General features: G+C 44.1%; 2 protein-coding genes across 3 annotated transcripts in view; one reads left to right on the top strand and one right to left on the bottom strand.

Annotated features, from left to right (window-relative positions):
• The window catches only part of LOC141051007 (uncharacterized), an 850,460-nt gene that overhangs the window by 652,065 nt on the left and 185,021 nt on the right, over positions 1 to 13,374 (bottom strand). The window lies entirely within an intron of this gene.
• The window catches only part of LOC141051012 (uncharacterized), an 80,242-nt gene that overhangs the window by 20,566 nt on the left and 46,302 nt on the right, over positions 1 to 13,374 (top strand). The window contains exons 2-6 of one of the 2 annotated variants that reach the window (XM_073547790.1): positions 1,352 to 1,485; positions 1,562 to 1,708; positions 1,791 to 1,914; positions 1,998 to 2,092; positions 2,292 to 2,382. In XM_073547790.1, coding sequence (XP_073403891.1) covers positions 1,408 to 1,485; positions 1,562 to 1,708; positions 1,791 to 1,914; positions 1,998 to 2,092; positions 2,292 to 2,382 — 535 coding nt within the window. In that variant the 5' untranslated portion in view covers positions 1,352 to 1,407. Of the gene's footprint in view, positions 1 to 1,351; positions 1,486 to 1,561; positions 1,709 to 1,790; positions 1,915 to 1,997; positions 2,093 to 2,291; positions 2,383 to 13,374 lie in introns of those variants that run through there. The other variant, XM_073547791.1, reaches the window with a different exon arrangement.

A 13,374-nucleotide genomic window follows, 5' to 3' on the forward strand; every position in this document is an offset into this window, starting at 1 on the left:
CTCCTTTGTCATAAATTACTGCTTCAATGTGGCGTGGCATGGAGGCGATCAGTCTGTGGCACTGCTGAGGTGTTATGGAAGCCCAGGTTGCTTTGATAGCAGCCTTCTGCCTGTCTGTATCGTTGGGTCTGGTGTCTCATCTTCTTTTTGACAATATGCCATAGAATCTCTATGGGGTTAAGGTCAGACGAGTTTGCTGGCCAATCAAGCACAGAGATACTGTTGTTTGTAAACCACTAATTTGTACTTTTAGCAGTGTGGACAGGTGCCAAGTCCTGCTGGAGAATGAAATTTCCATCTACAAAAAGCTTGTCGGCAGAGGGAAGCATGAAGAGCTCTAAAATTTCTTGGTAGACGGCTGCGCTGACTTTGGTCTTGATAAAATACAGTGGACCTACACCAGCAGATGACATGGCTCGCCAAACCATCACTGATTGTGGAAACCTCATACTAGACCTCAAGCAGCTTGGATTGTGTGGCTCTCCACTCTTCCTCCAGACTCTGGGACCTCGATTTCCAAGGTCTAGTGTGAAGTATCCACAATCAGTGATTGTTTCAGGAGCCATGTCATCTGCAGGTGTAGGTTCACTCTGTTTTATCAAGATTAGCAAACCACTTGCGGACCTCAAAAAAAAGGATAATTTTTTTACTTCTTGTTCAGAGGTCCTTACTTCACATTCAAAATAATACACCTGTTTTGTCTCCATAATTAAATGTATAGTTTTTTTCATCAACCATCCAAAAATTACAGCTTCTTTATTTACCGAAGTGTATACCCTCCCAAACAGTGATAATTGTTGCACCCTACTGTGGAAAAATGCAATGGCTTCTTTTGTTTGTATTGCCTGTCTATAAACAACAGTGCATGCATCTGCCTCCCTCAGAATGAAACTATTTTGACACTGCATTTTAGGTAGCCTACAAAGTCTGGTGGTACTGAAGGTTGTTAAATCTTTTGTTAGTTACCTCTGGTTACCATCCGTTTTTTTGCTGGCCAGATAGGTTGAAGTAATTTGGGCATTAAAAAGGCTGTATTTGCATTATAGAGCTCAAAATGTGTTCAATTGACTGCAAGAGGAATTTTGAATTCTATGAATATTTTCCAGGCAATTTTATGCTTTTTATTTGCATAAATTTATTCACTGCAAATCAAAGATTTTGAGAAAATTCAGCAAAGCTGGCAAATTCGGATTTCAGATGATGGAAGCAGTTTTCACTTGGAAACCATTTTTAGTGACCACACATTCATTACTCTATTGGTAGTAACATCTACATGTTAAATCTTCTCATATGATTCCGCCTTATTATCAATAGTAATTCTTTGATGTTATGTTTTTCCCTACAACATTAGATCCTTTCATTGGAAATCTTCTGTGCAAGAGAATTTTTCTGATTGACCCATCAAGGATGGATAGGGACAGGGACAAGATGGCGGAGAGGATATTACACCTCACCCTAGAGATCCTCTTCCGGCTTACTGAAGAGGTGAACGATTCTAATGATGTCACATTACATAATTCTTACTGTAGTGAGATGTATTAATGTGTCTCTCCATAATCAGGATTACACAGTGGTGAAGAAGACCTCTAGTGAACACTCTCACGGCCTAATTACAGGGCCTCCACCTCACCCCCTGATAGATGAGGACATCAATGAACAGAAGATCCTAGAACTCACCTACAAGATGATTGAGCTGCTGACTGGAGAGGTGACACTGCTGGGAATGCTGGGACATTATACAGTAACGCTATGGAGGGATCGGGGGATGACGGAATCATTGTATGTGTCAGGTTCATATAAGGTGTCAGGATGTCGCTGTCTATTTCTCCATGGAGGAGTGGGAGTATTTAGAAGAACATAAAGATCTGTACAAGGACGTCATGATGGAGGTTCCCCAGCCCCTCACATCACCAGGTAATAGACAGGACTAAATACACATGGCCTATAATTATCTGTATGTAAGGAATGAATTCAGTCCCTGTATGTGTTTCCTCCAGTTCTATCCAGTAAGAGGACAACACCAGAGAGATGTCCCCGTCCTCTTCTTCTACACGACTGTAAACAAGAAATCAGCAGACATCAGGATCATCAGGTAGATGGAGAGAAGGTGTCATGAGACCTCCCCTATGAAGTGTAGACGGCTGTGAAGGTCTTGTGCTCAGTCTTGATTTATCCACCAGTATTATATGTTTTATACTTGTGTAATGAGAACGGTGGAGATGGCAGGATTAGAGCTGATCATAGATGTGGCTTCTCCATCTGTCTGTGACTTTTAACAATATTTGTTTCAGGGTAAAGATCTGCCCCATATTAATACTACAGAGACATATGTCAGAAGTTATGAGCAGTGTAAAGAGGAGATTCCTACAGATGATGACTCAGGTGAGTAGTAACCACTAAATGTCGAGAATTCACAGATTTTGCATCCACATAGAAGCCATTTTATTCTCAATACTTTGTCTAAAACCCAGCTGCACTGAGGAGCACAAGGGTAACAATGTTTTGATCTTTTGACTTTCAGGCTCCATACCTCACCATCTACTACTGCTTTGAAAATAAGACTACCATCATTTTATAGACAATCAACTTGGCTATCTCATACATAAATTTGACTTTAGCATATGATTAGTTATGCAGACTCTTGTCATGTCACTGTTTTGCTCCTGTTTCGGAAAAATCTTTTTCTTCCTGTATACTACAAAATACAGCCTGTTCTCACATTCCCTAATAGCTTAGTGTGTTATTAGGCTGATTCTCAAAGCAAAGCTTTTCCAAGAAAATAGAAGCAGCATCATCTAGCTCCTCACGCAAGTGCCGTGACAGTTGGAAGAATACGAAATTAAGTCCTTCCATCCATTCAAAAGTCCTAAGAGGTGGACGTCCAGCCAAAATATCGGAGTCAACAAGTCGGTGTCAACAAGTCGACGTCCAGGCGTAACAAACATGGCACTGGAGGTGACTCATGTGCTTCGTAATAGTGAGATCACAGACATCACAGCATGTTACACGCATCTGGAATGGTGACTCAAAAAAAGGTGAAGAAGCCTCAACTCCAATATCGTCATAAGAAGCGTTAGCTTTAGTTTGCAAAAGGTACAAAAAATGGACAGTAGAACATTAAAAACGGGTGATTTGGAGTGATGAGACAGAAGTCAGTAGACTAGCCTCTGATAGATGCAAGTGGGTCTGGAAGAAATAAAGGAAAAAGGGATTAATGGATCGAGAAGTTGAAGGAACTGTCAAGTCCGGTGAAGGAAACCTGATGATGTGGGGTTGTTTCACATCCAAAGGGGTTGGATACTCGACCAGCATCAATTGTGGGTTGTAATGCTGAGCTATATGTGAGTATCCTACAAGACGAGTTACTTCGTACACTCGAGTACTAATGTTATGAAAAGAATGACATAGTGTTCCAGCAGGACAACGACCCAAAGCATACGTCGAAATTGGCAAAGAAATAAATCAATGACAAAGAAGTAAAAATGCTGGTTTGGCCCACACACTCCCCAGTCCTCAACCCAATTGAAGAAGAAAATTGTATACATACTCAAGTGAGTTGACCTGCATGCACTAACTTTGGCAACGTGTACCCGCAATTTATATCGTGGGTTCAATTACTGTATGCACATCCGTTGGCTAGAATTATGGTGAATGGGGTACTGTCTCATACAATCGAATTGCATAGGGGAACGAGGCAGGGGTGTCCAGTCTCCCCTCTTTTGTTTGCTCTAGCTGTGGAACCGCTAGCCGCAAAAACACGACAGTCTACAAAGGTCTCGGGTCTTAAATACAGTATAGTAAAGGAAAAAATAGCGCTTTATGCGGACGATATTTTGTTATTCTTAAGTGATTCCTAAACATCTTTGAGAAGCACTATACAGCTCATTGAGGGGTTTGGATCTCTGTCGGGGCTGGTGATCAACTGGAGTAAATCAAACTTGTTTTATATACTGTAGATGAAACAGTTGATGAAATGGACAGTGGTGTAGAAGTGGGCTGACTTAAAGTAGTGAAACAATTCAAATATCTTGGGATATGGATATCATTGCCGATCACTGATTATCTGCATAATAATTTGACTCTCATTTTGGGGACCCTTAAGGCAAACGTAGGAGCCTGGAATAAATGGCACCTGTCGGTAGTGGGCCGAGTCAACCTTATTAAAATGATTCTGATGCCCAAAATATTGTATGTCCTACATAATGCGCCTGTGCGCATACCTCAGGGGAAACTTAAACAAATACATTATCTGTTTAGAAACCAGGTTTGGGGATGCAGTATCCCCGGATTAAACTGGAGTTCCTTCAGCGTCTCAAGGATGATGGGGGACTGGCTCTGCTTAATCCCAGAATATATTTAATTGCAGCCCAGTGCCAACATTTAAGGGGATGGGCGCATGAGGCGACCTCCAGCACGGTACAACTTATTCTGGAAAAACTGACAAATAGATGTCCTGTGGTTAAAAGCGTAGAGGATGGCTCTCTGAGGACACTTGAGAAAACATACCCTACACTGTCTCTGGTACATAAAGTATGGGGGAAGGTTAACCTCTTTACTCCCAAGGGTGGTTTGCATGTTAATGCCCGGGCGAATTTTTACAATTCTGACCAGTGTCCCTTTATGAGGTAATAACTCTGGAACGCTTCCATGGATCCTGGTGATTCTGACATTGTTTTCTCGGGACATATTGTACTTCATGATAGTGGTACAATTTCATTGATATAACCTGCGTTTGTTAAAAAAATGGAAATTTGGCGAAAATTTTGAAAATTTTGCAATTTTCCAACTTTGAATTTTTATGCCCTTAAATCACAGAGATAAGGCACACAAAAAACTTAATAAACAACATTTCCCATATGTTTAGTTTACATCAGCACAATTTTGGAACAAATTTTTTTTTTTTTTTTTGTTAGGAAGTTATAAGGGTTAAAAGTTGACCAGTGATTTCTCATTTTTACAACACCATTTTATTTTTACGGACCACATCACATTTGAAGTCACTCTGAGGGGTCTATATTAATAGAAAATACCCAAAAGTGACACCATTCTAAAAACTGCACTCGTCAAGGTGCTCAAAACTACATTCAAGAAGTTTGTTAACCCTTCAGGTGCTTTACAGGAATTTTTTTAATGTTTAAAAAAAATTAGCATTTAACTTTTTTTCACAAAAAAATTGATTCAGGTCCAATTTTTTTTATTTTACCAAGGGTAACAGGAGAAATTGGACTTCAAAAGTTATTGTGCAATTTGTCCTGAGTACGCTGATACCTGATATGTGGGGGAGAACCACTGTTTTGGCGCATGGCAGAGCTCGGAAGGGAACGAGCGCTGTTTGACTTTTTTAACGCAATTTTGGCTGGACTTGAGATTGGGCGCCATGTCACGTTTGGAGAGCTCCTGATGTGCCTAAACAGTGGAAACTCCCCACAAGTGACCCCATTTTGGAACCTAGACCCCCCCCAAGGAACTTATCTAGATATGTGGTGAGAGCTTTAAACCCCTAAGGGCTTCACAGAAGTTTATAACGTACAGCCGTACAATTAAAAAATCATATTTTTTCCACAAAAATGATCTTTTCACCCCCAATTTTTATTTTTCCCAAGGGAAACAGGACCCCAAACGTTATTGTGCAATTTGTCCTGAGTACGCTGATACCCCATATGTGGGGGTAAACGACTATTTGGGCGCATGGCAGAGCTCAGAAGGAAAGCAGCGCCATTTGACTTTTTTGGCTGGAATTGAGATCGGACGCCATGTTGCATTTGGAGAGCCCCTGATGTGCCTAAGCAGTGGAAACCCCACACAAATGACATCATTTTGGAAACTAGACCCCCAAGGAACTTATCTAGATGAGTGGTGAGAAATAAAAAAATTATAGTTTTTAAACAAACATGACCTTTTAAACCCCAATTTTTTTCATTTTCCCAAGGGTAACAGGAGAAATTGGACCCCAAAAGTTGTTGTCCAATTTGTCCTGAGTGCGCTGGTACCCCATATGTAGGGATAAACCACTGTTTGGGCGCATGGCAGAGCTTGGAAGGGAAGGAGCACCGTTTGACTTTTTCAATGCAGAATTGGCTGGAGTTGAGATCAGATGCCATGTTGTGTTTGGAGAGCACCTGATGTACCCAAACAGTGGGAAACCCCCCCCCCCAATTCTAACTCCAACCCTAACCCCAACACACCCCTAATCCTAATCTCAGCCCTAGCCCTAACTCTAACCCTAAGCCTAATGGGAAAATGGAAATAAATACCTTTTTTTTTTAATTTTATTATTTTTCCCTAACTAAGGGGGTGATAACGGGGGGTTTGATTTACTATTTATGGCGGGTTTTTATGTTTGGCAGCTGTCATACGCTAAAAGATACTTTTTATTGTAAAATAGTTTTTGCATCACCACATTTTGAGAGCTATAATTTTTCCATATTTTGACCCACAGAGTCATGTGAGGTCTTATTTTTTGCGGGACGAGTTGATGTTTTTATTGTTACCATTTTCGGGCATGTGACATTTTTTGATCGCTTTTTGTTCAGATTTTTGGAACGCAGAATGAACAAAAACCAGCATTTCATAATTTTTTTTTTACTTTATTACATTGTGCCAGGGTGGACATCATTATCTAGTGTCAGATCGCTGATCTGACACCTTGTACAGCAGTGTGGGAGAGAGAGTTGGGCCCATTAGAGGATGACACATGGGACTCCGCCCTGGAGTGGATACCGAGACTGTCGCTGAGTGAGCCGAGTAGGCTGTCTCAGCTTTATATAATGCACAGAGTTTATAAGTCCCCGTACGTACTATTTAAGGCGGGCCTAAGACCTAATTCTGAATGTCCCCGGTGCAGGAACGACTGTGCAGGTACATACCATATGATGTGGACTTGCCCAAGACTGGCCTCTTTCTGTATAGTAGTCCTGAGACGTATAGAAGGGGCATATAGTTGTGTGACTCCAAGGGAGCCGGTGGTATGTCTGTTGGAATATGTGGAGGAGATAGCGGTTGATAATGCATTGAAGGAGGCAATTGCCAGACTACTTTATATAGCCTTGAAGATGATTGCTAGATGCTGGATAAGAGAGGAGCCGCCGTCTAGGGGAGAATAACTCAAATACGCGAAACATGTCATTAAATTGGAGAAGGGAGTCTATAGGAAAGGGAGGAAATCTGCCCTATATGAAAAATGGTGGACACCATGATTGAAGTATGGATAGGGAGGTGGAAACTGTGGGGAAAGGTCCTGGGATATTGTCTGCAGGAGTACTGTACTGAAATAAATGTTCATTCTGTAATGTTGGGAAACGCTAGAATGTTAATATGAGCTGTCTAAAGGGGGGTTGGGGGATGGGTGTTGTTCTTGGTTAATCAGGTTGTTCTCTTGAAACTGAATGTACAATTGTGGCCAAAAGTATTGACACCCCTGCAATTTTGTCAGATAATACTCAGTTTCTTCCTGAAAATGATTGCAAACACAAATTCTTTGGTATTATTATCTTCATTTAATTTGTCTTAAATGAAAAAAACACAAAAGAGAATGAAGCAAAAAGCAAAACATTGATCATTTCACACAAAACTCCAAAAATGGGCCAGACAAAAGTATTGGCACTCAGCCTAATACTTGGTTGCACAACCTTTAGCCAAAATAACTGCGACCAACCGCTTCCGGTAACCATCAATGAGTTTCTTACAATGCTCTGCTGGAATTTTAGACCATTCTTCTTTGGCAAACTGCTCCAGGTCCCTGATATTTGAAGGGTGCCTTCTTCAAACTGCCATTTTTAGATCTCTCCACAGGTGTTCTATGGGATTCAGGTCTGGACTCATTGCTGGCCACCTTAGAAGTCTCCAGTGCTTTCTCTCAAACCATTTTCTAGTGCTTTTTGAAGTGTGTTTTGGGTCATTGTCCTGCTGGAAGACCCATGACCTCTGAGGGAGACCCAGCTTTCTCACACTGGGCCCTACATTATGCTGCAAAATTTGTTGGTAGTCTTCAGACTTCATAATGCCATGCACACGGTCAAGCAGTTCAGTGCCAGAGGCAGCAAAGCAACCCCAAAACATCATGGAACCTCCGCCATTTTTGACTGTAGGGACCGTGTTTTTTTTCTTTGAATGCCTCTTTTTTTCTCCTGTAAACTCTATGTTGATGCCTTTGCCCAAAAAGCTCTACTTTTGTCTCATCGGACCAGAGAACATTCTTCCAAAACATTTTAGGCTTTTTCAGGTAAGTTTTGGCAAACTCCAGCCTGGCTTTTTTATGTCTCGGGGTAAGAAGTGGGGTCTTCCTGGGTCTCCTACCATACAGTCCCTTTTCATTCAGATGCAGACGGATAGTACGGGTTGACACTGTTGTACCCTCGGACTGCAGGGCAGCTGGAACTTGTTTGGATGTTAGTCGAGGTTCTTTATCCAACATCCGCACAATCTTGCGTTGAAATCTCTTGTCAATTTTTCTTTTCCGTCCACATCTAGGGAGGTTAGCCACAGTGCAATGGGCTTTAAACTTCATGATGACACTGCGCACGGTAGACACAGGAACATTCAGGTCTTTGGAGATGGACTTGTAGCCTTGAGATTGCTCATGCTTCCTCACAATTTGGTTTTTCAAGTCCTCAGACAGTTCTTTGGTCTTCTTTCTTTTCTCCATGCTCAATGTGGTACACACAAGGACACAGGACAGAGGTTGAGTCAACTTTAATCCATGTCAACTGGCTGCAAGTGTGATTTAGTTATTGCCAACACCTGTTAGGTGCCACAGGTAAGTTACAGGTGCTGTTAATTACACAAATTAGAGAAGCATCACATGATTTTTTGAACAGTGCCAATACTTTTGTCCACCCTCTTTTTTATGTTTGGTGTGCAATTATATCCAATTTGGCTTTAGGACAATTCTTTTTGTGTTTTTTCATTTAAGACAAATTAAATGGAAATAATAATAACAAAGAATTTGTGTTTGCAATCATTTTCAGGAAGAAACTGAGTATTATCTGACAGAATTGCAGGGGTGTCAATACTTTTGGCCACAACTGTATTTTGTAGAAGAGACTTGGGATCAGATTTTGGTTGAGACATGTTTGAATTTGATCGCGAACACGCACAGAAGATTTCAGGCAGTATTGAAAGCCAAAGGTGAATTTACAAAATACTAACAAAGTAATAAAAATTAAAGTATAGTGTTTTAGGAGCAAAACAGTAACATTATGCAGTGACATGATAAGAGTCTGCATCATCTAATCATATGCTAAATAGGTGCAAGTCAAATTTATTTATGATATGGCCAAGATGATTGTCTATAAAATAATGGTAGTCTCATGTTCAAAGCCGTAGTGGATGGTGAGATCTGGAGCCTGAAAGTCAAAAGTTCAAAACGTTTTTGACCTTTTTCTCATCAGTGTATCTAACTGTGGAAGGATTTTATCTAGGAGAGTTTTGCTAAAGCCATTTCTTCAGGTGACTGTACATGAACAGCCTAATAAAGAATTGTAAGGATAAAGTATCTAATTCTGAAATTTGGGTGGGATTTTCTCATTTCTGCTAAAGCTGTTTCATCAGGTGAATGCACATAGATAAAGGATAAAGTATGCCCACGCTTTCTGCCTTTCTACTGGTACAAATAAAGTGTAGACCTTAGGAAAAGATTCAGAGCTGTTGACAACATTGATCCCGAGGAGATAATATGTACGAAATAACTTTCCAGGACGTCCTATCCTGACAGCACCATGGGGTTGTCCTTTCATCCTTCCAGGGACAGGAAATGCACGAGAGGTTAAAAGGTCCCCTCCCACACCACACTCCAGTGTTTTTCCTGTCCCTGTAAGGACAGGCACGGGAGCGCCGCAGCCGCGGCATACAGGAAGGAAGCTAGAGGATCTTACCGGGGCCAGGAGGTGCGGGGTCCTAAACGCCAACTCCTCCGGGTCGGACGTTGTAAGCGGCACCCCCCTAAGGGGGGTTCTCCACCGGGTGTCCCGTGGAGCGTCGCTCCGGGACTCATCCCCGCTTCCCCAGCGCGGCTCCCGCGAGGCCCAGAATGCAGAGCGGCGGCGCGTCACTTCCGGGCGCCCAGGGATGACGACTTCCGGTCGGGGCACGGAGGATGCGTCACAGGGCGGCAGAAGGAGCATTCCTGCGCAAGACAAGGTAGGATAAGAGCGGGGGGAAGCGGGAGACCAGCGCACCTCCAGGCAGATTGAGAGGTGACAGACGAAGTTTCTGTCAGACGCCGCCAGCATGGACACTAGGACCAGTGACCAGCCAGAACCAGCGTCCGTGAGTAAAGGGCACAGGGGCAGGATGGCCAGAAACGGGAGCTTTTTTTTTTTTTTTTTTTAAAGGGAGGACTCCTGTCTTTCTAGGATAAAGCGACGCCAGCAACAGCCAGGACATCAGGCAAGCCTAAATGCCCCATCTGTGCCAGCAAACTGCCGAGCGCATGGAAGGTACGGGGCCTCCTCCGCTGTCCGCTCGCCCTGTTTTCCTGCCTCTCATCAGCGCCTCCTCTGTTTCCAGAAGCCCCTATGCGAAGATTGCACACTCCGAATCGTCAGAGGCGAGCAGGCAGCCTTTCTCACGGAGATGCGCGCAGTAGTCAGAGATGAAGTTCAAGCCTCGGTCTCTGGAATACTACCTACTCAGTCTTCCGGCCGGTCCCAGTCCAAAAGACATAGATGGGAGTCCGACCTATCATCGGAAGAAGAGATACGGGGCACGGACTCGGAGGAAGAGGGCGAGATTACCTCGGAACCCCTAGAAACAGGGAAGAGGTACCTCTTCACATCAGAAAACACGGAAGAGCTGCTCAGGGCAGTAAGAAGTACGATGCAGAACGAGGAAACCCCGAAAGAACAATCCATCCAGGACACAATGTTCGGGGGACTTAGAGACAGGATTCGTCAGGTCTTCCCAGTTAATGACCATATCCGGGCAATGATCCTGGAAGAATGGGAAGATGCGGAGAAAAGACTGATCGTGCCTCGAGACTTTAAGCTGCGACTTCCATTTAACCAGGAGGACATCAGCACTTGGGACGAGGTGCCTAAGATCGATTCACCGGTGGCCAAGGTGTCGAGAAAAACTTCGATTCCTTTTGAAGATTCTTCCAGTCTCAAGGAGCCCATGGACAAAAAGGCCGATGTGCTCTTAAAAAGAGCTTGGGAGGCCTCAGCGGCAGTGATAAAAGCAAATATTGCCGCTACTTCGGTCGCTAGATCCATGCACCTATGGATCGACCACTTGGAACAACAGTTAAAGGATAAGACCCCTAGGGGTGATATCCTTGAGAGTATTCCCCTGTTGAAAATCGCGACCGGTTTTCTGGCAGATGCTTCTGCAGAATCGGTACGGTTTGCGGCCAGAAATAATTCCCTATCCAACGCGGCCTGCCGAGCCATATGGATGAAAACCTGGTCGGGGGACTACCAATCTAAAAATAAGTTATGTTCCATACCCTTCTCGGGCGGGAAGGTATTTGGGCCAGCTTTGGATAAAATTCTAGAGAGTGCCTCCGACGACAAAAAAGGTTTTCCAGAGGAAAAACCAAAAAGGCAATTTCCCTTTCAGAGATCCCGCCCATACCAGAGGCAGGAATATAGAGGGAAAGGGAAATCTTCTCGCTGGGAGTACTTGAGGGGGGGAAGAAGTAGAGCTCCCCCGTCTCGCTCCGGACAAAGTTCCAGGAGCAGAAGGCAATGACGCCATGCCGGTAGGGGGGCGCCTAAAACACTTTGCAGGGGCATGGCAGCGCATCTCCCAGAACCCATGGGTCCTCAGTACAATTGCCCAGGGCTATACCCTCGAGTTCACAAGATCCCCTCCAGCACGATTTGTGGTTACAAAACCCCGTTCCGAAGCCATGGTAGACCCTATATGGGCAGACATAAAAGACCTGTTAAAAACAGAAGTAGTAATTCCTGTCCCAGAGGTAGAGAGAGGTCAGGGCCACTATTCTACACTCTTCACAATAAAAAAACCATCGGGGGAAAGCCGAACTATCATAAATTTAAAACCATTGAATCAATGGGTTCGTTACAAAAGGTTCCGAATGGAATCCCTGAAAACCGCCATCCCGCTAATAGACCAGAACGCGTCCATGTGCACTATAGATTTAAAGAATGCATATTATCACGTTCCCATCCATCCTCAATCTCCGAGGTTCCTGCGTTTCGCCCTAGAGAAAAGAGGCAAACACTACCACTTCCAGTTTCAGGCTCTTCCGTTCGGCTTGGCATCAGCACCTCGTGTTTTCACAAAACTGGTGGCCGAAGTCGTGGCAGACTTAAGACAAAGAGACATAATCATTGTGCCTTATTTAGACGACTTCTTGGTAATATCCCGGTCAGCGTCCGAATTAAAAGAACAACTCAGCTCAATAATTTTCAGCCTCGAGAGCCTAGGTTGGATCCTAAACAGAGAAAAATCAGATCTGCGGCCCAGCACCCAGAAAAAATTCCTAGGGGTAATGCTAGACTCCAGAAAAAGGGTCTCGTTCTTGCCAGAGGTGAAGAAGAAGCCCATCATGGACAAGGTGCGGCAGTTCGGCCAACACCAGATTTCGATAAGGACCGCGATGGAAGTCCTGGGCACCCTAACCGCATGCATACCCTGTGTCATGTGGAGCCAGGCTCACACAAGAATCCTACAAAAGGAGAGCCTTACGAAATGGGACAGACGGCAGTCATCGCTGGACAAGAAGTTCCGACCGTCTCCGGCGCTGAGATCATCTCTGAAATGGTGGATCAGCAACAGAAACATCAGCCGGGGAGTTCCTTGGATCCTGTCTCCATGCGTGACCATCACTACAGATGCCAGCAGGGAAGGATGGGGAGCCCACCTAGAAGGAAGATTCTTACAAGGGACGTGGCCCAGGAATATCAGCTTACAGTCCTCAAACTACCGAGAGCTGCGAGCAGTCTGGGAAACTCTGAAGAGAAGCGGTTCAAGACTACAGAACCAACATATAAAGATCATGTCGGACAACGTGACCACAGTAGCCTTCCTACGCCACCAGGGGGGCCCAAGGCAAGAGAAACTTCAGAAGCTAGCAGCTCGCATCCTCACCTGGGCAGAAAACAATTCTCGCTCCCTATCAGCAGTGCACCTGGAGGGCTCCCAAAACAGGATAGCCGACTATCTAAGCAGACAAGGAGTGCGAACCACCGAATGGGAGCTAAAAGAGGAGATCTTCAAGGATCTTTGCCATCGCTGGGGGACACCCCAGCTGGACCTCTTCGCGACAAGAAAAAACGCCAAGCTGAAGAGGTTCTACTCCCTCAACCTGGCGGACCATCCGGAAGAAATCGACGCCCTGGACCAGAATTGGGGAAGGGGACTCCTATACGGGTTTCCACCGATTGCCATAATACCGAGGGTCCTCAGGAA

Source organism: Dendrobates tinctorius, unplaced genomic scaffold (assembly GCF_039654945.1).
Source record: "Dendrobates tinctorius isolate UK_male_01 unplaced genomic scaffold, ASM3965494v1 ptg000155l, whole genome shotgun sequence".
NCBI lineage: Eukaryota > Metazoa > Chordata > Amphibia > Anura > Dendrobatidae > Dendrobates > Dendrobates tinctorius.